Consider the following 26,252-nt stretch of genomic DNA (forward strand, 5'->3'; position numbering starts at 1 on the left):
TGGTTTATGCTGGTATAGTGCTGGTTTATGCTGGTTAGTGCTGTTATAGTGCTGGTCCGGGCTGGTTTATGCTGGTATAGTGCTGGTCTAGCTGGTGGACAAGCATATCCAAGCATGCTGTTCTCAAGCAAAATGGAGCTGGTGATGCTGGTTCACCAGAATGGGGGTATGGTAGGGTTGAGTGTCAGTAGGCCAGCTGTAAGTTAAAATCAGTTAAAAAGAGCTTGTGTACATTGGATAACAGGGGTTATGAGAAGAGCTCTTTCATTGGGACAGTTAATAACAACTTCATAATGAAAGTTCAAAACTGAAAGTTGTTGTTTTTAAAGATTTTCTTACTTATCTGGGAAGTCAGATATGTCTAAATCCAGCTGTCAGTCACTGATTTCAAAAAGTACACATAGTAAAAGGTATGTCAGTGCAGTCAGGACCATGAAATATTATTGAAAATAATAACTTTGACGAATTGCTGAAACAATTCGTTATTTTAACCAAAGTCAATGGCCAAGTGCTCAACTAAAGGGAACGCTAATTACCATAATGATAACAGACTTAAGCAATATTTGTGCATGTACCATATGAAAGAAATAAAGCCAAACTGGTTTGCAGTAATTGAATATGGTAATTCTGTTTTTGCATTTGTTTAATCATCCTCTGGTGCAATATTGATTTCATCTAAGGCTTTGTGGCTGTAAGTAGTTGTTGTGTTTCTGCTCACCTCTTCACTTTTTTCTGTTCCTGCTGTTCCTCTTATCCTCAGTGATTCCGCTTGTTAACTGCAGGTGTCATCACTATTGCTCAGTCATCACTTGTAGAGTGAATCTACTTTATTTCACTAACTACAACACTGCTTCAGTGTTACTTTTATTCTCTATAGATTAGGATCATATGAAAACTGAGCAGTGTTTGTTTAACACTGGGGATTTTACAGTGTAAACATGTAACCACACTCTAAAAAATACTGGGTTATTTTATTAACCCGAATGATGGGTTCAGCCCATCATTTTATAGGGTTGTTTTTAATAAAAAAAATTTACCCAGGTGCTGGGTAGTTTTTCTGTAACAAAGTTGTTGAGTCATTTTTATACGCTGGGTTATTTTTTTCTACCCAACCTTGTCTCCCAGCTTGTCTCCCATGAAACAACCCAGCTGCTGAGTTACAGTCAGAGCGTGGGCTTTTTTAAGTTTTGAGCATCTTTCAGCTATGACTGAAACGTGAGGCGGCAGTTTGAAGTTTGCAGTTCCCCCGCGAACAGCAGTCCTTCACCGGCTTGGATTATAGCTACACACCGGCGCAAGAATTAGCACTATTTCAGTGAAAAGCGATTAAAGAGAAAGCCTGAATTCACTTAAATTAAAATGCTACTTTTAAATGTTACATTTTTAATGTCTAAAATTCTTGTTAAACGAGTTTAAATGTATGTAATATTTTAAACTATGCTGTATTCACCCAAATAAATTTAAATTGTCTTGTATTTTGTCCATGTGTTCTTGCTTAATATTAAATGTTCATCTTTTGATTATTGCTGTAGGCTCTAGTAATTCTCTGTGTTTTTTAAATTTCCAGTCCATTTTAAGCCAGCAATATAATAATTTTTAAACAATAGATGACTTGAATAAAACAACCCAGCATGGTGGGTAAAAACATTTAACCCAACCAGCTGGGTCAAAATGACCCAGCATGTGTTCTTTCCAATATTTACTCAGCGCTGGGTTGCTAAATAACCCAAGTTGGGTTGTTTTTAACCCAGCATTTTGCAGCAACATGTGCTTTTCTTTATTAAATAGTTTATTAAAATTTATTTGGAAAATTGTCTTGATCTTTAATTACAAACACTAAACAATTTCAAAAGAAATGCGATTATCTAACACATGCACAAGTTTTGTTGCCGTCTTGCTGGGATCATACCAGCACCTAAAAAACAACAAATGTTGGTCCACCAGCACACCAGCATCCCAAGCTAGTCACAGCATGCAAAACATCCCTTATGCTGGTCCACCAGCACACCTGCTTACCGTGCTGGGGACCAGCAAACCAGCAACCAGCATGCAAAACATACCTTATGCTGGTGACCAGCAATGCTGGATTTTTCAGCAGGGTCTTCAGTGTCACATGATCCATCAGAAATCATTCAAATATGCATTTGCTGCTTAAGAAACATTTTTGATGACTCAATTTTGAAAACAGTTGTGCTCTTTAATATTTTTGTGGAAACACTTTAGCAATGAGGTAGAACTTACCATCCATTTCCTCTGGTCTCAGCTCTCTGTTCTGCAACAAAATAAACAAAGTAATCACCGACAATCCATGCTAATTTGTGCAGTTTTGTTCCATTAATGACACAAGTCAGCTGGCGTTCTCCTCCTTCTCTGAAGAAAAGTCATTTAATTCTATGCACTATTTCCTGCAAGAGAAAAACTCATTACAGCATTAGGATCACAATGGCACGTGTAAACTAATACACCCAACCTTTTCAGGGTTTTTTCCCTCCTGCCTCTAAAGGAATTAATGTCTGGTTTTTAACTTTGATCTTCCCATTTGGATTAAGTCATTTGGAACTGCACATATAAACTCAGGATTGATCTCTCATAATCAGCTCAAGCTGTTAGTTTCTTTGATCCCAGCATTTCCTGCTCACACATCTCCTCGAACGTGAGCGCATGCAGGGCTCACCTCCAAACACTTTTTGAGCTCCTGCAGAAGAACTCAATCACATGAGCCTGACCCAAGACCCCTGCAGAGGTTAATAAAGGCAGATTGCTGCAGTTCGTACATAAACCCAAGCACGTAGCACTGCTTCGTCTGGGAAATGTCTGCATCTGAGAAGAACAGCCTTGAAAATGTATCAGTGCTTCAGTGTATATAATATCACACTTGTCGTGCAGTATTTTTGATTTGTTAAAAACAGTGGTCATTGTATATTTTTGATTCATTAAAAAGAACCGTCTCATTAGACTCACTCATTCAAGAATCAGACTACATTGGTCACAATATATGTTTCTGAATGACTAACATTGACTAACAGTCTTTCATTTGTGAAAGAGACTACACTGGTCACTATGTATATTTCTGATTCATGTAAAAGAACCGGCTAATAAAAGTCACTTGTTCAGGAATCAGACTACATTGAATACATTGGTCGCACTATATGTGTTTGATTCATGAAAATAAAAAATGGCTAATCAAAGTCACTTGTTCAGGAATCAGACTACATTGGTTAGTGCTATATGTTTTTGGTTCATTAAAAACAACCAGCTGATAAGAGTCACTGATTCAGGAATCAGACTACATTGATTGTGCTAAATGTTTCTGATTAATTAAAAACAACTGGCTCATAACAGTCACTTGTTTGGGAATCAGACTACACTGGTCATGCTACATCTTTTTGATTCATTTAAAAGTACCGGCTCATAAGAGTCTCTCGTTTGTGAATCAGACTACACTGTTTTGATTCACTAAAAAGAGCCATTTGTTTCATTCATTTATGAATCGGACTACAATGGTCCAACTAGGGATTGTATGTTTGTTTATACCTGCATCCCCTTAAGACAAATCAACAGGGAGAGATTTCTTGACATTAACTGTAAGTACATATTAATTCAGTACAGACTATGTGATATTGCATCACATTCACAGCTCAGGTAAAAATGATTACTTTTGCTGCCCCACTGAAGATTCAACAGCAGGGAAACGCTGCTGCTGAAATACAGTGCAAATTTCATTAAAACCTATTTGTCATAATTTTAAACACTTTTTGCCTTTATCATCCCATTTTAAACTGTCCTGTGGAGTGACGAATATCTACAATTTAAGTACATGTAATCTTGGTAACTTTATACCAATTTTCATATATTTCAATTTATAAATGTATTTCAATTTAAATCAATAATAAAATGTAGATTTATTTAGTTTGAAAAGTCAGCCAGTCAAATACTTCAAAATAAACTCCATTTCAGGATAATAAAAGACTATTTAGTGATAATAACTGTACTTTGTCCATAATGTTCAGTGCATATACTGTGTTGCTTTGAATTCTGAAATTTCCACTTACAAGATAAGTGAGAACTTGTTTTTACATTAATGTGTGTGCAGATGTGCATGTCCAGACTTACGTACAGCCTTCCGGCTCTCAGCGAAGCCCTTGCGGAGGAAGATGCAGGCAGGCCCGAGCACATTGTGCATGTAAGTTGAGTTCTGAGCCAAGGCCGCGAGGGCCTCTCCAGATGTCACCCCTTCATCACATGTTTGCACTGCTTTGTAGCTGCGCTTCCGGTCCTGAATGTGGCCGTCATGTCCCAGCAGTCCCAAACAAGTAAGTGAAAAAGGAACGTGGAGTAAAGGCACAATTAGAAACTACACAGACGTCTTCTGGACACACTGGATGGACGGGTCAGTCAGTCATTTCAGTCAGCTGTCAGGTCAATCGATTGGTTCTTTCTGTTACGTGCTTCTGCATCAGACAGTGAGAAAACAAAGCTGAGCTCTACCTAAATGTAATTTACCCGAGTACAAAATGTTTCCGGATCAGCATTCTTCCATTCAGGTCCTCCTGGGAAGTTCCTATTTACGAGTGATTATAGTTGGAATAAAATTGGTTCTCTTGGCAGTATCATGTTTCATTCTCTCTCCTTTTCGCTTCCTGACTAACACAGGAAGGTTTATTTAGCACCGATGCAACATAAAGGAGAAAGAGGAAGCGCAGTAGGTAGGTGTGTAATCAGTGTTTGATGTTTTTAATGGTGCGTCCAAATCCTGTCGGAAAGATCATTTTTATCAGTTGAACGCACATGAACGCCACCACACAGTCATAACTACAGAAACTTTACTTTCTTTAAGCCCTGAGTTTTTGAATCAGTGCTGTGTCAGTGAGGAAAATATGCTGGACACAATAAATACAGTGTCTGTTGATTTTGTTGAAATGAATGGAATTATTGTTTTCTTATTTACAATAAGACTAGCTAAGTTGCATCTACAAAATATAATAGTACTGTACAATTATGATAGAATATATAAAGATTCATATTTAAAGATTTTACAGCACCTTCATAAATTGAATCAAAACATAAAGCAAAAACAAACCAAAAGCAAATCATTTATTCATCATTAAGGCTAGTTGAATAGAGTTAAAAAATATTTGTGTTTTTTTTTTCTAGAAAAGGTGACAATCATCTCGCTCCACCCAAATTGATTTATAAACACATCTGATGGCATAATTATGACTTCCTAACTGGTGAACACACCATTAGCGTTCTTGTGCTGCCAAGGAGGATGATGGGAAATGTAGTTTGGGGCACACAAGGCAGCTCCTTATAAACCCGCTAAATGAGAATTTTCTGAAAACCTTTATGGCTATATTTCATCTCTATAGTACATAAAATATGGAAAAACCTAAATTAGGCCACAACATTCATATACACATTATACTCATATTTTTTAAGATTGTATGACATTAACATAGTGGCACCCAAAGTTTTTTTTTTATTTACTAATAAACTTTTACTTATAAAACAAATAAAATGCATCAATGAGTCAAAGTTCCTACCTTAAAGTGTGTAAAATTTCAGTAAATTAATATTTCTGGTTCTAATGGCAAGCATCAGACAACTGCATGATATATATTTGGAAGCCAGAGATATCGGGTCACAATATCCCACATCTGAGTTCGTATGAAATGTACCATTAGGGCGATGGGTGTTTGACAGGAACATTGTTCTGAGTCCAACAAGGGCTGTTGAGCCAGGAACATGTCCTACTTGGGTAAATCACATCGAGCCATACTTTGCCCTCTATTCTCTCTTCCCTCTCAGCAACTGACAGAACCTTTAAGATCAGATATCATTCAAACTGAATAATTCATCCACTTTCATACTCGCGGCGCACTGCCGCAATACTATGCCATTTGATTGCAGCCATGAAAACAAATGATCACGCTAGATAAGACGGTTTAAAAGCAAATCCAAGTGGTTCTCAGCATGTTCTAACAAATGAATCTTTGGCATTTTGATCATCGAAGGGTGAAGATGTGGGTTAACCAATGTCATTATATTAGAGTAGATCCTCAAATAACATAAAAGGCTAGTATGTTTTGAGAACATAAAACCGCTCATGTTTAGCAGAGGGCTAATCAGGATAAGAATGAAACCAGTCAGCCAGCACATTATAATGACCAATTAGCAGACAGGCAGAGAAGGTGAAGAGCACACAGAATATAACTCACAAACACATAAAGAGCATCTCTCCAATTAAACACAGACCCATGGGTTAATTAAAGAGAAGACTGACGTTATAACAACTAAACAGATAGCTTATCAAGAAGCAGCAAAACTGTTTTGCACATATTTCCAAAGAAAAAAAAAGATTTTGCTGTGTCCCAGTTTGCATACTATCCATAAATATTATAAAGAATGAGAATGTGATGTAAGGCCGTGTTGAGTTCTGGGAAAGTGATCAGGTAAACACTGTAAACCAAACTCTACAAAACCTAAGAGAAAAAAAAAAACAAATTATCATGCATTGCGATAAAAAAGCTTCTCTTCCTTACAATGAAGAATGACTGATTGTTTATCTTAAAGGCAAAAACAAAACAAAGATTTGCAGTTATCCTTATAGAGAATGAGAAGTAACCATGGGAACGGATAGCATATCCTGCTAATATGGCGGCGCCTTCCCAAATTGCAATGCAGAGTGAAAAGATTGTGACGTAACTCCTCATTCTCTATTCAAGTTTGCCCCAAATTGTAGCAAATTGCAATCAGTATCCCACAGGTACCGCATATTTTTACAATTTCGTATTTTTGAAGTGCTGATCCACCCACACTCTAATGGCTAATATTGCCCACAACCCATTGCGCTTTGGTGAAGGATGTGGTTCAGAACTACAAACACAAATAAAAAGTAATAAAAAACTACAAACATGGTGGATGTGCTAGTCATACAGTAAAGAGCTTTAAATAAAGGAGTCTGAGGGATTAATAAACAGCATCTAATCTGATGAAAAATACTTATGTCATTTGCAACTGCACTGTGAACTTTCATAAAGATGTTTGGCCATTAACCTATAAATTCATCACTATGCAAAAATTTCCACGACTGGCAGATCAATGTGCCACTTCTTTTCTCTCCAATACTTTTCTCTCCAAGTTGTTGAGTAATATATTATTGTTAACTTAAACTATTAACATAATAAATGTAGCTGAAATAAAAGAAAATATAGATAATAAATACAGATAAAGAAAATATACTTGCCTCTCTTCTGCTATACTCAAAAGTGTATACTTTTCTTTCACAAAGTGAGAATACATACTTTTAGGCCATAGTATATACAGGGCAAATTGGGATGCAGCAATTGTAATCTTTCATCAAAATATAAAAAATTGCCCTGCCTCAGAAACAACTTTCCTTTCACATATCCCTTATTTGTTCAACTCCTCCCCTCCAGCCATCTGACTTGCTCACTTTTCACAATCCAGTCAGTTTCTAAATAAACAAAGTCCCACTTTTTTTTACTTAATATCCTGTTTTACAGGCAAATACAGATTACGTAAGTAAAACAGGTTTTTATGTTGACATCAAATTGATTTTATTGACTTAAGAGTATCATATTCTTGCATTAGATCTTCTTTTCCCCCTCTCTTCCGTTCCTGTTATCCTGTCCTACCACATGCAGCTAAAGTAATCTGCATCCGACTGGTGGCTAAAATTGAGGTATACACTTACAGACGCACACTAGCGGTTTCATTTGGCCCCATATACTGAATCTTGCCATGAGCCTAATCTTCTATGCTACTTTTGGTAAAGCTTTTATAATGTGATGGCAGCATGATGCATGCACATATGTGTCTTTGCAAACATCCCCTCTCTATTTGCACATGACCTTCACACTCCATCTGTTGCCAAGGCTGTAAGGTGCCAGCTCATACGTTCTTCCAAAGAAACCTGTGCCACTGGGCACACCAGGAGAGGAGCTCTTAGCAAGTGCCAGTGCTAATCCTTGAGCACATACATCCCAAGTCATCTAGAGATGATTGAGAAGAACTTCAGAGAACTTTGAGAACTTTCAGAAGATACTTCAAACGTTATTGTCAAGAAATTTACGGTTTACCCTCATTCAAGTACATTAAAGCAGTGTGATCTTGGATATCATTAAACATATTAACATACACAACTTACAAGGTCAAAGATAGCAACCAAACACAAAACATCCTGATGCAGGACAAGTCCGTTTATACTGACGTTTTTGCTTGGTTTCATTAGGTTTTCAAGCAAAATACAACAGCTAGTTGTCTACATTAGCATGCACGAACTCTAAATGCAACAATTTGATGAGGTTCACTCAGTCCAGAGTGTTCTTTAAGAATTACCATGATGATACTGTATACAGTTGTGTAGAGGAATTCGGAGCATGGCTATTAAACTCATCTCTGACAGTCCATGCAACACAGTCCAAGTCCGGGTCGAGTCTGTATGCCACACACACACTCTCAGCTATCAGAAAGAGCATCTTACCTTCTTTGAGAAATTCTTAAGCGGCGATTTAATGCAGTTTCCCATAGTAAAATCCCTTCTGCTAATTTTACGTGCTTGAGAGTCAATGCGGCCACTTGTGCACGTGTGCGAGCATCCACATGTCTCCATGCATGGATTACGGATGGTTAGATGAGGTCTGCAGGCTTATCTTCTAGGAAAGATGGGTTTTATGGGAAGGTGTAGATGATCCAGGGGTGGCGATGCAGGGCGTCAGGGTGACAGGAAGGGAGGAGTGAAGAAGTGGATGGAGGGATCAGAAAAAGGAGACATGTGTCTCAGTGTGAAGGGCTGCTCAGAAGAGAAAAGCCAAGATTGCTTGTTCACTTGCTAGCACACTCTCTATCTCTCTCTCTCCCTTTCACCCTCCCTTCGTTTTCCCCACTCTCTCTTTCACTCACTTCCCTCCCTCTTTCTCTCTCTCCCTCACTCTCAGCTGCTCAGTTTTAAAGCCGTCCATCCAAACAAGGCAAAAACAGACAAAGAGGCTCGTGCGGACGAGCGTATCACCTTCCCCCGAGCAAGATGCTGAAGACACTAATCCAAAAACACACACACTGGCGAGCGTGCGTGTACGAACACAGTCGATTACACACATACGGATGTGGGGCTATGGAGCTAAAAATACACATACTTGGCATGTAGTCGTGCCGCCCAGCCATGAGGGCCAGCGTTCAGATCAAACACCGGCCGGCGAAACACAAGCTGCATGAGAAAAGGTAAGGTTGGGCCGCACCGGGCACGGATGGGCCAAGGCTGCCAAATCTCAGCGCACCATTCAAAGGCCACGGCAGGTTATTAGGGGAGGACAGGAAGCCCTTCCCAGAATTCACCTGCTGAGCTAGCACTCGCCCACTGAGCCCAATCATTTCCTGTTTAGACCACTCTCTGTTTTTTACATCTTATTATATATATATATATATATATATATATATAAGAAACAAACAAACAAAAAAATAGTTCTTGAAAGGGATAGTTCACTTAAAAAGTATTTATTTTGGCATTATTTATTCACCTCTATGTCAATCTGTATGAACTTTTTTCTGTGGAACATAGAAGTTATTTTCAAAAATGTCTTAGTGTTTTTTGACCATGCAATGGATGTCAGTGGTCACCAAAACCGTTGGGTTTCCAGCATTCTTCCAAACATCTTCTTTTATTTTCCACAGAAGAAAGGAAGTCACACAGGTTACAGTATGCATGACGACAGAATTGTCTTTTTTTAACTATCCCTTAAAAATCTTGAATGTATTTCCTAGACAGCATTGACATCAAATAGAGAACAAATGGAGACTTTTGGCCAAAACGGCACGATTATAAACAGCCTATAAGAAAGCTAACATGCATAATTTTTTTGTTCCAATAGTTTTCCACTAGACTGGATGTTTGATGTCATTTGAAGCATCATCCTATAGAAATCTAGACTGAGATCTAATATTAGCCAATATATCATTATCGGCTTCAAAAATTAAACCAGTTATCGGTTATTGGCCAAAATGTGCATCCCTAATCAAACACTGAGAGGGGATTTCAATAAAAATTATAGTGATGTTTATTTGGATATGATACATTCATTGTTTTAGCATAGTAGCAAATTATTTATGCAAATCAGGGGACAGCACAAACAAACCCACTACTGAAACAGAAGCAGGTGATTTGGCTCTTTAAAATCTTTTGGTCTAACATTTACGATTGGCTTAAAGATTCAGTTAATTTGGCATCTGAGTTTATGAAACAACATTTGGTATACTACGTGAAGATATACATATGCTGTTTTATTTATTTAAAAACAAAAAAACTGAAACAAGTGCATTTGTTAACCCATTGTAAATTTTTGAGTTTTACTAAATGAAAAGTGAAGGAGAGTGTTATTTTTAATTTATTTTATTTGAGTTTATTTCAATTTAATTTATCTAAAGATTCTGGCATTTGTATGGTATTAAGATGTTGTTTGTGTTCGTTATTTTATATAAATCTTTTTTTTTTACAGTCTTCAGTTCTTTGTATTCCCTTTTTTATATTGCCTTATTGTAATTGTGTTTTCAGCAATAAAAAATGCTCCTATCCATCATGTGATCATTATTTGATGAATCACCAAGGCTGGGATCACTACTGCCCCCTTTCTGCAGGCTATAATTGCACAGTATTAATTGTGTTTTGTAAATAAGGTGCAACCTGTTACAAACCTAATGTTCGCACTCAAAACAACTACAATTTTTATAATATGCACTAATATTTAGATGTATATAGCAACTGGTTAAGCTGTATACTGGGTTGTTAGTGAGTAAGATGCAAGTGATTGTTAGTGTCTAGCTGATGTTAAGGCCTGGATGTCCCTAAATTCTCTTCACCATAATGAAAGCAAAACTGAGATTATAGTTTTTGAATCATCAGAAGTTGCTAGCTCCCCTGACTTAAATCCTGTCCATTTGGCTTCCTGTGTGAAAACAGTAGTGAAGAATTTGAGGGTCTATTTTGATAGTGCTCTCAAATTTAAGGTTTCTTCTAGAACTGCCTCTACACTGAATGAGTTAACAGCCAAATTCAAAACCCATCTTTTTTTCTCTGGCTTTTAACTGTAGTTAATTGTGCTGTGTTAGCTCTGTTCTGTGCTGTAATTTATGTTGTTCTGAATGTTAATGTTGTTGATATTTGATTGATTATGAGTTGAGTTAGTGAACATATCAAGTAAATACATTAAAAAAATCCTCTTCAACCTCCCTGCAGACTAAATTATTTATGGAATTCGATTCCCATTCATTTTATAGCTCTGTATGTCAATATTTGTTTCATTTGTTTATAATCTAATTTCTCGAAGGGATTTTTATGAGAAGCACCAGTTCAATGAGAACTCCTGAGCTATGAAAAAGCAACCTCTGAAGACATCAATTTTCCTCTGCATCATCAATATCTCTGTTGTAAGCACATTTAACCTCCCTGATTAATTCTCAGCCGTTCTATTGGGTTTACTCATGTATGGCTGATCGCTCTCTCTCTTTCTCTCTCTGTCGGTGAGGATGATTCATCTAACTGAAGCCAGCCTCTTCACCGGAGGCTCATTGTGAACTTCAGAACACATCAGAAATCAGAGCCAGGCGCCGTCCGCTCTCATAACGTCAACTCAGCAAGAGCACACGCACCAGCAGCGCAGAAACACACTCACACACATGCACACACACTCGCATATCCATACATGCTCAGACCGGCTCACAACAGCGCGCCGTAATCGCATAACTGAGCGTGCATGTATGCATAAATCATCCGCACATGGCGATTTAAGTTATCTTTCCACTATTGTAGTGCTTACAGGAGTGTGTCAAGGTTAAATAAACAGTTCTGATTTAGTGCTGTGGGTTCATCACAACCTGTTTAGCTGGTCTTACTGTACATGTACATTTCAGTAACATCATCTGTTTCAGCCAATCACACAAAATATTGTTCTTATTTTTTGCAGAGCTGCTTTCCATGCATTAAACATACAATAGACAGAATCACAGTTTGCCAATCTGATACATTATAACTGACATTATAACTGCATTTTATTAATCACATTTGCATAAAATCACACCTGCAGTAATTTAAACTGAATAAAAACACCTCAAAGAGTATTAGGATGCTGTAGCTAGTGCTATTTCTAGTGGTATTTTAGTATTATTTACACACTTCTAAAGATATTATTAATATAACTTTTATTTGTATATTTTCATTTTTCATTTTAATTTTCATTCAATTTATAGTAATTTTTAATAAGATTTTTACTTTTTTTATTATAACTATTTTGTTTGAATTTATTTTTAGTTCAGCTTTACTTTTTATTTCATTAGTAATTTTCCTGCTTTTCAACTTAAAACTGAAATTTCAGTTAATTGGCAACATTTCTAATTTTTGTTTAGTTTATATTTTCATCTACTATTTGCATTTTACTTTATTTTATTTCAGCTTTTTGACAAATGTTTTTAATATTTTAATACTAACAATCACATCCCAATGTTACGGAAAAATCTGAAATACTATCACCGTGATTTTAACATCTCTAATATAATTTTATTTGGTTGATCTAAATTTATTATATTTTACAAAACTGATCTAAAAATACAGAATTATGGTATTAATTTCGCAAGATCATGTGCCAACAGTGTGTAATATAGTAATTTACTAAATATATATATATATATTTTTTTTACCATATTTTTAAAAAGTAGTAGGTAGTATAGTACTGTGCTCTTCCTACGATTAATTACTTGTTTGTCATTTGTTCTTTCAGCTAAACGTGTCTGTTCAGTGAATAAATGTTAAATGCACTATGTTGTTGAATGACATGTACTCTCTTCTTTCATTTAGCAGATCAGTAAGAGAAACAAACCCCATGACCTTGAAGTTGCTGGCGTCACACTTCTGCATTTGAGCTCCAGGAACTCAAGCGTTTGAGCCACACACGCACAAAACGGATCATTTTGACAGCAATGTTAATAAGTACTTCTTCGTTTTAACGAAGATGTGAGGTCATGGATAATCCTGTTGGACACGGCGACAGGCAGCCAGAGAGACAGGAAGACGAGCAGAGAGGTTCATGTTCATCTTGAGTGCTCTGACAGCATTTGAGCTTCCTGCTTCGTCTTACAAAATCACACACACACTTGGACAGGAGCCGTCCTCCAAGATCAAAGATCAAAGAAACATCCCTGACCTTGGGAACATTTACAAGAAAATATAAGCTTAAAAAATATAGAATGAAAGGTAGATTATTACAGCATCTGAAGAAAATGTGTGCACTAATCTGTTGGGAAGTATTGAATAGGTTATTCGCTTTAATACACATTTCATGTCGGTTTCTCAAAGGGGAGCTGGATTTACACTCAGAATTAGACATTTCTCTTGAAATATTCATTTACGTTCTTCTAAGAGCATCAAAAATGTAACAGCTCTTCAGAAGTGTTGTTTTTTCCCCATCCGAATGCTTCATTAGCTCTGGTTTCACTCTGTCTTCCTCTGTGCTCGACCCTTCGCACTCACCTGCTGTACCCGATCGTCAAGCGCTTGCCTCAGGTGCTGCTTTGTTTTGTTGTTATGAAGACTTGTGCTAAACACATAGATGTCCTTAGTACATTTTTTATGAATGCTTGTTCAAAAGCACTTGGATACACGTTCCGATGCCGTAAGAAAGAAAAATCGCAAATGGAATCTCTTTAATACTGCAAGAATTTCATACAAATGGAGAGCAAATGGAGCCTTTTGGTTAAGTGAAAATTCTGTCACCATTTGCTCTTTCCAAACTCATAGAAGACCAAAGCTTAGCTAAACTTCTTCGCTCTTTTCCATGCAATACCAGTGAATAGGGACAAAAATGAAAAAGGTATGACAAAAACACTATAAAATGACTTCTGTGCTATCCATTGTCAGTTTTGCAGCTTTGACTGCCCACGTGCCAATTCTGGAGTTTCAGAAGACATCTTACAATGTTATTTGTTCAAATGATCTGAATAAGCTGCTATCCACATAATTTTTGCATATGCTGTATTTTCATACTATATGTCGAGAATTGCGTAATTTGTGTCTGTTTTGGAGTGAATCTTGCAATATGTGTCAAGAACATAAACATAAAAAGAAATAAATGTTGCAAGAATATCAAGCTGTACTTTTAGGAACAATAAAATTAGTCTTGCATTGTATCTTTAAATTAATTTTATATTTGTAATTAATTTCATGTTTTCTTTTTGAATTTTTGTAAATTAAAATGATCTGAACTGCTATCCACAAAGTATTAAGTATGCTCAATACTCATACTGTATTTTAACAGTTGCATATTTTTTGTCTATTTTGGGGTGAATCTCACAAAACTTGTCAAGAACATCAAAATCAAAAGAAGTAAATAAAATGTTAAGCAAAATGTTTATACTTCAGAATTAGGATTTGTTAATTAATTATATAAAAAATTATAATTCTATATTTTGTATTTTCTTTTTTTCTTTTCTTTTCTTTACTTTTCTTTTTTTCATCTATTTTTAATTATATTTTTTTTATTTTTTTTATTCCTATTTTTGGAGTGAAATGTGACCTGCATATTGTGAGAATCACCTTTTTTATTTCTCCTGAGGAATGAAACAAGTGAGAACTTGATAAAGTCTCTTGAGCTATAAAAGATCAAGCTCAAAGCAATAACATGTTCCTCTGGGATGTGCCGAGGATGGAATTTCAAAGTCTATTCTCTCTCTCTCTCTCTCCCTCTCTCTACGCAGACTGAGAAAGGCTTAGAAATTCTGTGTATCCACCCCTGCAATCCATGGGCGAATAAAAAAACACACACACTGGCTTCTATAAATAGCACAGGACTTCGAAATTGTATGGAAGACAGATATGACGTGGAATTTACAACACAGCCTGTATTCACATATCCTCTTTTTGCTCATCTATTTAAGCCCGGTTCTTTCAGCAATCCCTCCGCTTGCCATCCGCCCTCCCTCTTGTTCTCTATTTCTCCCCTCCTCAGACCCCTTGCAAGGTCGTTGTGACCCAAGTGGGCTGGAGAGAGAGGGCGGGAGCGACTGAATGCTCTGGAAAAAGCCCAAAGAATGAGCACAAATGGAGCCAAGTGAGTGAGAGGCAAAGCTAAAGTGGTTCTGCATCACCTGATTCTGAACACTGAGCCTTGTGTATTTTTTACATAATACATAAAGGTCTCTCACGCTTGCCCTTTTCCTTCCTCCTTGCACCTCCATCTCCTGCATCCATCCATTCCAGTTTGGCACCAGCAGGGAGATAGGATGCGAGCGACTTGACAAAGAGTGACAGAATGTCATTTTGTCAGAAGAAGTAGCTGTGTGTCTCTACCAGAGCCAGAGAGTCTGAGATGTGCAGCCCCTGCTGGCAGAGCAAAGGCATTGATCTGAAATCTCACCGTGAAAATGATGCACAAAATTGTGCTTTTGATGCACACAGCACATCTCCAAGAGTGGCATAATTCGTTGTTAGTGAACGTAAGTCAGGTCAAGGGATGCCAGCATTAGGATTCTAATCTCTTCTGCCTCAAGAGAAAGAGAGAGAGTAAGAAGAAGATTGTGAGCAAAGCACAAGACTTCTGCGACACACAGCGGCTGAAAAGAATCCAACAAGGAAACTGACCAGATGGAGATGTTGTGGAATGATATGCTTGTGGTTTAAAACATCTGCTCTAAAAAAAGATGATGCTAATTCAGTAAATTGTTTAAAGGAATTCAGTTGTACATACATCCAAATAATCAGTTTGGATTGATGGCTTAATTGGACTAACAAGTCTTCATGTAAACACTTCAATCTTAAGAATTTTTAATCGATTTGGAAAGAGTGGTTTAGACCTAAAATAATCTGATCGATAGGAAGGAATCAAGCATTTTCACAGTTGGATTCAAAAATACCTTTGTGTTTTATGCCATATATATCATATAGGCTATTTATTTATGTCTCATGTCCTATGAGCTGGTCAGTGGACTGAATGTTTACTACTACTACTACTACTACTACTACTACTAAAAAAACAACTCATATGACGTAAAAGTCAGCTTTCTTTTTAGGCATGTCATCAAAGGAAAAATGGCAATAATACTCATGGCAGCTCCAGTGACATTATGGCTTTCTCTGTCCTGAATGCAGCAACTGGGAACTGTTTTGTTGGAATAGATGTAAATGAATAGGTGTATCAGATGTGATGTTTAGGGTTTATATAAACAGACGTTTTCTAATCTGAAATGGAATTGGATTCTTTCCGATTTGCAAAATTAGTGCGTGTAAACATACCTGTTGAAAGACAAATTGCATTCTTTTCTAATACAAAAGTGAATATTGTAAGATATAGAGACTGTATAAGTAATAAGTAATTACTGTATAAGTAATGAATAATAAATTTTGGTACAATAATATAAAAGCTTTTTGTGTGTATTATTGTTTGTATGTTAGATCAATCACCAACTATATATCTGTTTTTAGAAATTTCTATTATCTGCAAGATAACGGTATATAATTCATTAGATTAAATTTGTGTATGTTGGGAGTAGGTACATTAACTGGTGTAGTGAAATTTTAGTCTGAAAGCCATAAACCTGTCTTCCCATTTTACTTTAAACTATAATTCTACAATTCATTGAATTATATCTGTGATTTTAAAAATTAAACCTTTCTAAAAAGTCAACAATATTAAATGTAAAGTAAACTTTTGGTTATGTTAAAGTTATATTTAATAAATAATGTTTTTACATCCATTTCCTGATTTACCCCATTTAATTTTATATTATTCTTTTTCTCCACATTTTTCTCCACAATGCACTGACATGTATATGTTTTTTATATGTAATTTTTTTTTAAAGCATCCAAGTGTAACTGTGTAAATATTTCTGATTGTCTGCTTATGTTGCAAAGCATTATGGATCGGTGCTATTTGTTCTCTTGCAGAAGTGCAGTGCCTTTAATTAATGGGGTGGTTTTGTAAAACATGTCTACAGGTTTTAAACTTATTTGTTTATTCCATAGTAAAAGTTCCTATTTTAGGATCCACTGTTTCTTTTTTTTTCTTTCTGAAATTTCTTAAAATGCCTTAATTTTTTTTAAGTGGTTCTAAATAGAACTAAATTACAGTGTTTTTTTTTTTTTTTTTTGACCTTTTTAGAATGTTTTTGTGAAAGTATATAAAGTTGAAGTTTGTTCTGAAGAAATGTGTGCATGTGTGAAGCTGTTTTTCATGATTTCTGTAAATGTATTTTTTTGTAAATTGTTCAGATTAGAGTTTTTTGGCAATAGCAGGGCCATTTTAGAATGCTAAATTAAGCTCATTTGGCTTTCATTAAGAATGTACACTTTAAGAAATAAAACTTCCTTTCAGGTTGATGAAAGAGATTAAAACATTTTAATTTAGAACCATATCTACAGTCGTGGTCAGAATTATTGGCACCCCTGGTAAATATGATCAAAGAAGGCTGTGAAAATAAATCTGCATTGTTAATCATTTTGATCTTTTATTTAAAAAAAAATCACATAAATCTAACCTTCATTGAAGAATAAGAATTTAAAATGGGGGGAAATATCATTATGACATAAATGTTTTTTCTCTAATACACATTGGACACAATTAACAGTACTCTTTTATTCAATGCTTTTTGAAACCTCCATTTGGCATAATAACAGCTCTGAGTTTTCTCCTATAATGCCTGATGAGGTTAGAGAGCACTTGACAAGAGATCAGAGACAATTCCTTCATCCAGAATTACCCCAGACCCTTCAGATTCCCAGCTCCATGATGGTGCTTCTCCTCTTCAGTTCACCACACTAATTTTCTACAGGGTTTAGGTCAGAGGACTGGAATGGCCATAGCAGAAGTTTGGTTTTGTGCCCAGTGACCCATTTTTGTGTTGTTTTTAAGTTTTTTTTTTTTTTTTATTATTGTCCAGGCCAACATGGCCCTTTATAAGATTTCTAACAGAGTCAGTCACTTTTTGATTTTTTATCTGTTGGTATTTGATAGAATCAAAGATGCCATGTATCTAAACAAGATGTCCAGGATCTCCAGCAGAAATATAGGCCCACAACATTAAAAATACAGCAGTATAATTCATTGTACACAAGGGGTACTTTTTATCCCTGTGTGCACCAAACACATCTTGAGTGTCTGTTGCTAAAAAGCTACTTTTTTAGTTACATCTGACCATAGAAGCCAGTCCCATTTTAAGTTCCATTCGTGTCTGACAACAGAATATGCTGGGGATTGTTTTTGGATGAGAGCATTTTCTTTTCTTGATTTTTTTTTCTTGAAACCCTCCAAAACAACATGTGGTGTAGGTGCTGTTTGAATTTTTTTTTTTTTTTTTTTAAGGTTTTCTGACCATGAGACTCAAATGTTTTCTGCAATTCTCCGGCTGTGGTCATTTGAGAGTCTTTAGCCACTCAAAATCCCCTCCTCACCATGCAGTAGGATGATATAGACACACGTCCAGGCAGATTTGGAGCATTTTCTTTTTACTGGAAATCCTTAATTATTCCCCTGATGGAGGAAATGGGAATTGTCACTGCTCTAGCTCTTTTCTTAAAGTCACTTTCTAATTTGTGAAGCTCAATTATCTTTTGCTGAACATCAGAAATATATTCTTTGGTTTTTCTCATTGTGATGGATGATTAATTTTGCCTTTGTTTTCCCTCCTATTTATATTCCTGTGAAACAGGAAGCCATGGCTGGATAATTTCATGATCATAATCACCCTAGTATGATCAAAATTGTAAATATGAATGGAAATATACTTCACATATACTTTACTCATAAGAATTTCTATAGGGGTGCCAATAATTGTGTCCAACGTGTATTTGAGAAAAACATTTATTTCATAATGAGATTTTCCCCCATTTTCAATTGTTTTAGTTCAATGACAGGCTAGATATTTGTGAATTTATTTATTTTCACAGCCTTTTTTGATCATATTTACCAAGGGTGGCAATAATTCTGACCACGACTGTATCTAAAGAAACTTTTCATACTGAACTGATTCATCGCAATTCTTTAGCCCTAATTTCTTCAGTCATTTCCCATTTCAGCATCTAAAGTGTCTTTAAGAAGATATGCACCTAAACTAAACCTTCTTTTAAGAGTATATATAACACACTGCTTGCATATTTGAAGCACTGATTGATCATACAATTAAAATCACACTTATCAATCAGTCAAACACTGATGATAATTTTCAAACTAATGTGCAAACAGATGTTTCTATATGTTCTGTCATGTACATTAGACCAGTCTTGACAGGGTGATGAGCTACGCTCGAATCCGCTCTTCGGTTTCACGGTTTCAAGGTTTTAAACCCCACGTGTCAGGTAGCTAATGGATTTGAATTTTTCACTCCAGCACAAAAGACAGCTTTCCCCTCTCCTCTCTAATCAGGTCTTGAGCTGCTATATTTAGCGCCTGCTGGCGGAGAATGATTTCTGTAGGGATTGTATGCAGGCCTTGATGTTACATAAGGAAATATGAAACACTGCATTTGAGGAATATCAATCCACTATGAGGAAAAAATAGACACGGCGGAGCTACAATTACAGCAGTGTTTCCATTCGCATTAAGATACAGGGCTTTTCTGGATGCGAGCCGAGCGTATGCGTGTGCGCACATGTTGTACGACATCGCAATCGCGTGTCATGTCAGTCACGGCTGAATGTTCCTTCAAGTAATGTGCATGCTTTTAACTTTTGCACAGGTCTTACATTGAGGAGTTGTGACAAAATGACGGCATGACATTTACAAGCCAAAGACTAATGATGCCTGGGAGCCGCTTGAAACCCAGCAAAAGTGTCAAAACTGGGACCGACTGGTTCCTGGCAATACTGAATCTTGAGTTTCTGACTGTACGAAAAGACTTAGATATAGTGACAGAATAGGCATCTAGTGACGTTATCAGGTGTAGGTCTCAAAAAAGGCTTTGTGGTAACAATGTGATTTCTGTTACCTGTATTACATTTATAATGATGCTGATTATAATGACGCACTGCTGAATGGGCTTTAGAAATAATGCAGTTAAACACACTCTCTCAGCTCTTTATAAATGCTTTTTCAGATAAGTGCCCTTCTCTTCACATATTAAACTAATTCACTTTCATTTAATTCATGGTTTGATTTATTCCAGCTCAGGCACAGAGTGATGAAGTGATTCTGTGTGCTTATGTGTTCAGCTTGGGCTATAATTTTTTCAAAATGTGCCCACAGATATAGTGAAACATTGAAAATCGACATTTGAAGTGTTGCTATTTGTGCTATTGTCTATTTGTCTTGCAATTTCAATGCTAATAAATGGGTCAAGTCATGTTTCGCTTTAAATAATCCCAACAGGTCTGAGGGTTGGGTTTAAGGTTTTGGTTTAGTAAATCTCTTTTAGTAAATCTCAAAATCATTGCATCCTCACTAATACTGTATATATGAGCCTGGACCATAAAACCATTAATAATGGTAAATTTTTTTAGATTGAGATTTATACAGCTGTATGTCTACATTTATCTTGCAGAAAAACCAATCATTTTGACCCACACAATGCATTGTTGGCTATTGCTACAAATATACCCCTGCAACTTAAGACTGGTTTTGTGGTCCAGGCTCACATATAAGGAATGATAGAGTGAGTGAGTGTTTACTGTTAACTGTACTTCAGAGGCAAAAATGTCTCCAGAGGTCAGCTAAATCTGACAAAACCAGAATGTCCTTGAAGCTAAAAATGATATAAATAATTTATCGTTTAAAGTACAAATTATGCTCCAGCCAGAAACATTAATAAATACAGCTGCATGCAGCAATAATCGGGGCCAAGCCCTATTTGGTCATGTTTGGCCTATTTGAACGTTGGACTTTATTTGGATACTTTTAGACATTGCACAGTTCCCATGGTTAAACACTTGCTACAAATTGAATTTGTATAGAATCTTCAAAGCTACAACTTTTTGATTTACACAAATGCTGATGCTCCATAATTCAAGTGACACTCAACTCAAAACTAAGATTTTGTATATAAATATGTAGTATTTAATAATCTTAGATGAGATCATACTTTGAAAAGCACAACATCTGGAAAAGAAGCAACTTCAGCATCATTTCTTGCCACAGTAAATATGGTTTAGAATGTGCGAATGAGCTCCCCGATAAAGTTTTTTAGCATTTTAACCAGAGTAACATTTAAGTTATGTTAATGGTAACACGGCTTATGGTTAACTTGATAGCTAAAGAGTCTAATTAAACAGCTTGGTAACTCGTTAGCCTGTAACTTATTAGCATGCTAAGCTTAATAGCATAAGACAAGAAAAACAGGCATGGTCAACTTCCGAGAGGTATTTCTTGGGAACAGTAGCAAATATCAAAAATATGTTCAGTCATTTCTGTGCGGCTCAGTCTAAACATCATATGATCAGATTTTGGGCAAAATTGGACAAAATTTGTAGGAGAATAAGCAAAAAAACTGTTTTTCATTTACTTCAATATGGCTGGCAGGCACATTCATGGAAAATGACAAATGAGACATCGTCAGAATAAACACCTTGAATTTTTGGTATCTCACGACCCATAGGTGGCGTTTGCCCAACTTTGGCATGAACCCTCAGATCATGGTGGTGATGAAGTGAACCAAGTTTTGTTTCGATTGATCAAAGTTTGGCCGAGATACAGCCTCTGAACTAATTTTGGGTCAACGTCGTTAAGTTCACAACATCATAACTTTTTTTTTCACCAGTAGTTAAAAAATTCTATTAAGTCATTTCTGTTCAGCTCACTCCAAAGATCATCTGAGCCAATTTTGGTAAGAATTGGATAAATTGTAAAGGAGAAGTAATGAAAAGACAGAATACTGTACTTTTCAAGATGGCCACTTTTGTAATTGGTATTTTATTTTTTTTACATTTTCGAAATGGTATTTTTTTTTTTTTTAATTAGTTTTATTGGTTTAGTTTTTTCTAGAATTAGGGGTTCAGGTAATATTTCAATGTTGATTTTTTTTAACTAGTGGTGGTGCTATAGATTTGGTCCTAGAGACCCCAAAGTTGGTCAGATCACTATTCATGTCCATCGCTACAAGTGTGCCAATTTTCATCGTTTTCCTGTGTTCCGTTGATAGGGCTGCCATAGACTCCTATTGGGGAAAAATAATAATAAAGAAAACATACAGATACAAATACAAAAAAAAAAAAATTAATCACAAACTACAACTTTTCTTTCTATTATTTTGTACTTCATGCAAAGCCCCTAAAGGGACACGGTGATAAGGAGGACAAAATTATATTTCAATGCTTTTGCATTCTCATTCTCTTCTCTTTCCCCAAGATACTTTGCATTCTAGACTATAGCGTTCCTCTGAGAAACTCTGCATTCACTTGCAAAATATTTGCGGTCTCTCACAAAATGATTGTGTTCGGAAAAGCACTGAGACATATGTTATTTCCAACACAAAACTTTTTGTGAGTAAATGCAAAGATTTTGGGGTGATGCAATTTTTTTACGAGAGAATGCAAATGTTTTGGGGGAAGCACAAATTTTGTGAGAGACCATAAATGATTTGTGAGCAAATGCAGTGTTTCTTCAGAGAACACAACATTTTTGCGAGAGAACACAATAGCACTGAAATACTATTTTTTTCTCCCATTAAATTTTTTTTACCATCACTATGTCCCATTAGTGTTTCTGTATGAAGTACAAACTACAAAGACAAAAAAGTTGCCGTGTTAATTTGTTTATTTGCATTTGTAAAAATGCTAAAGGTCTTCTTTTAGGTGTAGGGTTAAGGCTTGGGTTAGTTTTAGTTAATTAACTTTATATAAAAAGAGTTTAAGTCTATGGTATGTCCTCATTTAGATAGCTAGATAAATGTGTGCCTTTCTGTGTCTTTGACCTGTTGAAGCTTTAACCTGAATTTGGAGGTGTTATTTCTGTGGCACATTAGCAGGATGGTTAGTTATTGTCCTTCAGAGAAAGAAAGCAGCAAGAGAAAGTGGCATCAAATTACAGTGAAGAAGAGAATGATGGTGTATGAACATGTTATAGGTGATAAAGGTGTAACACACAATGTAGAAATATGGTCCAGTGCACTGCCTTTTCCTTATATTGCACTGTATGAGAGTGTATATGGAAAAAGTCATAAAGCTGAAAATTTCAGTAGAGTCTCAAAAGATAATTTCATATTTAAATAATTCCATCTAACAGCTGAATAACCAGAGATTCAGAAATTATGCTCAGATTCATTTTTGTAGCTCCTCTCATTTCACTATATAATATACATATCAGTTATCCATCAGTCATACATTGCTGTGGCTTCAGATGTGACAGCATAGGGTCAGATCAAGTATTTGACTCCTCAGCAGCCTTTGTTTTGTCTGTGAACTCTGGCCTCAACCTTGCACATCTTTGAGATTTTTGTTTCACTTTAATCTTCAAACCCTCATGCATAATTCAGTTTTATCATCATTATCTGATCATAGAGAGATCATATCCCCGAAGACACATGCTCTCCAATTACACATCATTCAAAACGTTTTCTATGAGGCACTGTGATGCAAACTTAAGTGTCATAAACCATAATTTAGCTGGACAGCATTAAAGCGAGAACATTCACTAATGACTAGTCATTTAGTGGAAACTTTTATCTGAAGTGACTCAAAACTTATTACATTTTTGATTTGTCTTTGTAGAGCCCTAAATGTCTAAGACAAATCCAAATTCTAAAGCTGGAATGCAGAAGACTTTTACAGACTTTTAAACTGGTTTCTGGATTTCTGTTTAATTCTCCACTGACCACCTGCTGAGTTTCATTTATTTTTATAATTTTATTTTGAATAATAATATATTTTGTGGCCATATTTGTGTTAACTTTATATAAACATGTTTGGAATTATATCTACACTCTTTTACAAAGGGTATAATCATTCTGTCTGAACAATTCTTAATAAAGAAATTATTGAGTGAATCCAATGGTTTTATGGTTCAGTCCCATTCACTGTCTTTCCCAGCATGCATCGATGCATAAATAATAATTATGTTTAACACTGCTGTTGTTGTCATGTTTAGAAAATTATTGCGATGCTGATTCACAGTTGATTAGTTGATTGTTGCCCTACTGCAGTGTGACAACAAAATAGCTAAAACTATTTTTAATTATATATACACAGTATATATATATATATATATATATATATATATATATATATATATATATATATATATATATATATATATATATATATATATATATATATATGAGGTCATAAAATTGTAGGAAATGTGTAATTATACATTCATATTTTTATTTAATATATTTAATTGTTTTCATAATAAGATTTTAGTAATATTTTATTTTATTTTTATAATAATAATACTTTGTCACAGAAATTTATTGTGAACCTTTAAAAAGGCTAAAGATTATTACAATTATTACTCTTATTGATATAAATTCTATCCTAAAAAGTCTTGAAGTCTTGTATTCAAACTTTATAAATGTACTTATGTACCACATTAGATACAGAACAATTTAAAACCATCTAACTCATTTTAAATTATTCACTTTTTGATTGAAACTCGCTCAGTCAAGTACTTATTGTGATCTGTTGCCAGTGAGTATGCATACTGCATCATTAGTGTACTTCAAAAAATGTACAACAAGTCACTTTAGATACAAGAATCAGCTAAACGACTTAGTAGCATAGCACAGTAGTCACCCTACCTGTCCAAAGACTGATTTGACTATGGGATGGAGGTCTGCATCAAGCGCGCGGCTGCACGCGCTCGCTCTCTCGGGGGCGCGGGTGCTACTGGGCTGAAGCGCTGGAGGTGGACTGAAGGTGAGGGTCTGACGTTTGTCCTTCGTTTCAAAGAACAGCGCGGCTTCCTCCGAGCGCTTGGAGAGGGATGAAGTCGGCGAAGGCGTTCGGCTGGTGCGGGGATTCCCGTGGAGTTGGAGAGGAGGGTCAGTGGTGTGGTGGTGCCGTGATGGTTTGCGGTGTTCCGGTCCATCCTCCTGATAATATCCATCCTGACCGCGGAGATTCTGGACCTTCTCCGTCTTTCGTCCGTGTTTCGGTTGGCACAGGGGTCTCCTGGCGGTGGCATCGCACTCTTCGGTCCAGCACGAGTCTCCGCTGCCGCCTCCCGTGTGCCGGTGACCGTTGCGGTGGCTCGCGGGGTCCGCGCGGACTCTCCGGTTGGTTTTGATCAGGGATGTGGTGGATTCGCTTTTTGGAAGCGAGGAGCTCATTTTGACCCCCTCACAGACTCAAGAAGTTTCAGGGTTGAGTCAGGAATCTTTAAAAAAAAAAAATCGAAAATTTAAACGTGTCTTTGGGCAGGTGGGTACCTCTCCGGTGAACGCCGAGTGAAGGACTTTATAGAGCGCGAGAGCATCGCACAGGTCGCTCGCGCGGAGTTTGTTCGGTCCCTCGTGACCCCATTGAGCGCGCGCTGCCACCAAAATTCAGCATTAACAAGTAAATCTCTCTCTCTCCTTCATCTCTCTCTCTCTCTCTCTCTACCTCTCGGGATGAAATTTACGTCAAACTGCCTCTAGAAACCATTGAAGAATAAAAGGACGTCAAAATATTAATGACGGTGTGACGTGCGCAGGTGAAAGAAATACAGTGACGGGAAAAAGACATTGACAACAAATGATGAGAATGTTCTATCAATATTCAACCTTTACAGGCGGTTCCATTGTTTAAAGCACTGACTACAACATTTTTTTTTTTGAACATTTGCATCATTTAAAAAAAAACAATTCAACATGGGTCGACCTCGTGAAAAAATGTTCATTAGAAGACATGACAACATGCCCAATAGCAGACATGGAGTAGGCCTAAGTTTTTAGTTGTCACATTGATCTGAGAATACGTTTTTCAAAATATATTGTCAAAAAAGGAAAAAATAAATAAATAAAATAGAAATAAATATAAACACAATATGCAGTATATAAGTTGTTCTATTGGCTTATGGCTTTTCATTTAAAAATAATAAATTGTTTTAAATGGTAATATACAAGGATACGGATCCATGTGTTTTGCTTAACAAAAAGTATTGAATATAACAGGCATAAAAATATGACAAAACTGTGTCATGTGTGTACTGTGTATATTTATTATGAATAATACACACATACAGTATATATTTTGAAAATATTTACATGTATATATTTATATTCATATAATTTGTGATACATATTTTTCTTAAATATACATTATTAGTGTGTGCTTATATTTTCATATA

General features: G+C 36.1%; 1 protein-coding gene across 5 annotated transcripts in view; it reads right to left on the bottom strand.

The window, feature by feature from the left end:
* LOC109098151 (calcium-binding protein 1-like) overlaps positions 1-25,708 on the bottom strand; it is a 31,319-nt gene extending 5,611 nt beyond the window's left edge. The window contains exons 1-3 of one of the 5 annotated variants that reach the window (XM_042733055.1): positions 24,721-25,708; positions 4,118-4,276; positions 2,242-2,272 (exon numbers count right to left, since the gene is read on the bottom strand). In XM_042733055.1, the coding sequence (XP_042588989.1) occupies positions 2,242-2,272; positions 4,118-4,276; positions 24,721-25,251 (721 nt within the window). In that variant the 5' untranslated portion in view covers positions 25,252-25,708. Of the gene's footprint in view, positions 1-2,241; positions 2,273-4,113; positions 4,277-8,506; positions 9,365-24,720 lie in introns of those variants that run through there. The other 4 variants (XM_042733058.1, XM_019111772.2, XM_042733057.1 and 1 more) reach the window with 4 other exon arrangements.
* Between the last annotated feature and the right edge of the window lie 544 nt (positions 25,709-26,252).

The sequence above is a fragment of the Cyprinus carpio genome, chromosome B10 (assembly GCF_018340385.1).
Source record: "Cyprinus carpio isolate SPL01 chromosome B10, ASM1834038v1, whole genome shotgun sequence".
Taxonomy (NCBI): domain Eukaryota; kingdom Metazoa; phylum Chordata; class Actinopteri; order Cypriniformes; family Cyprinidae; genus Cyprinus; species Cyprinus carpio.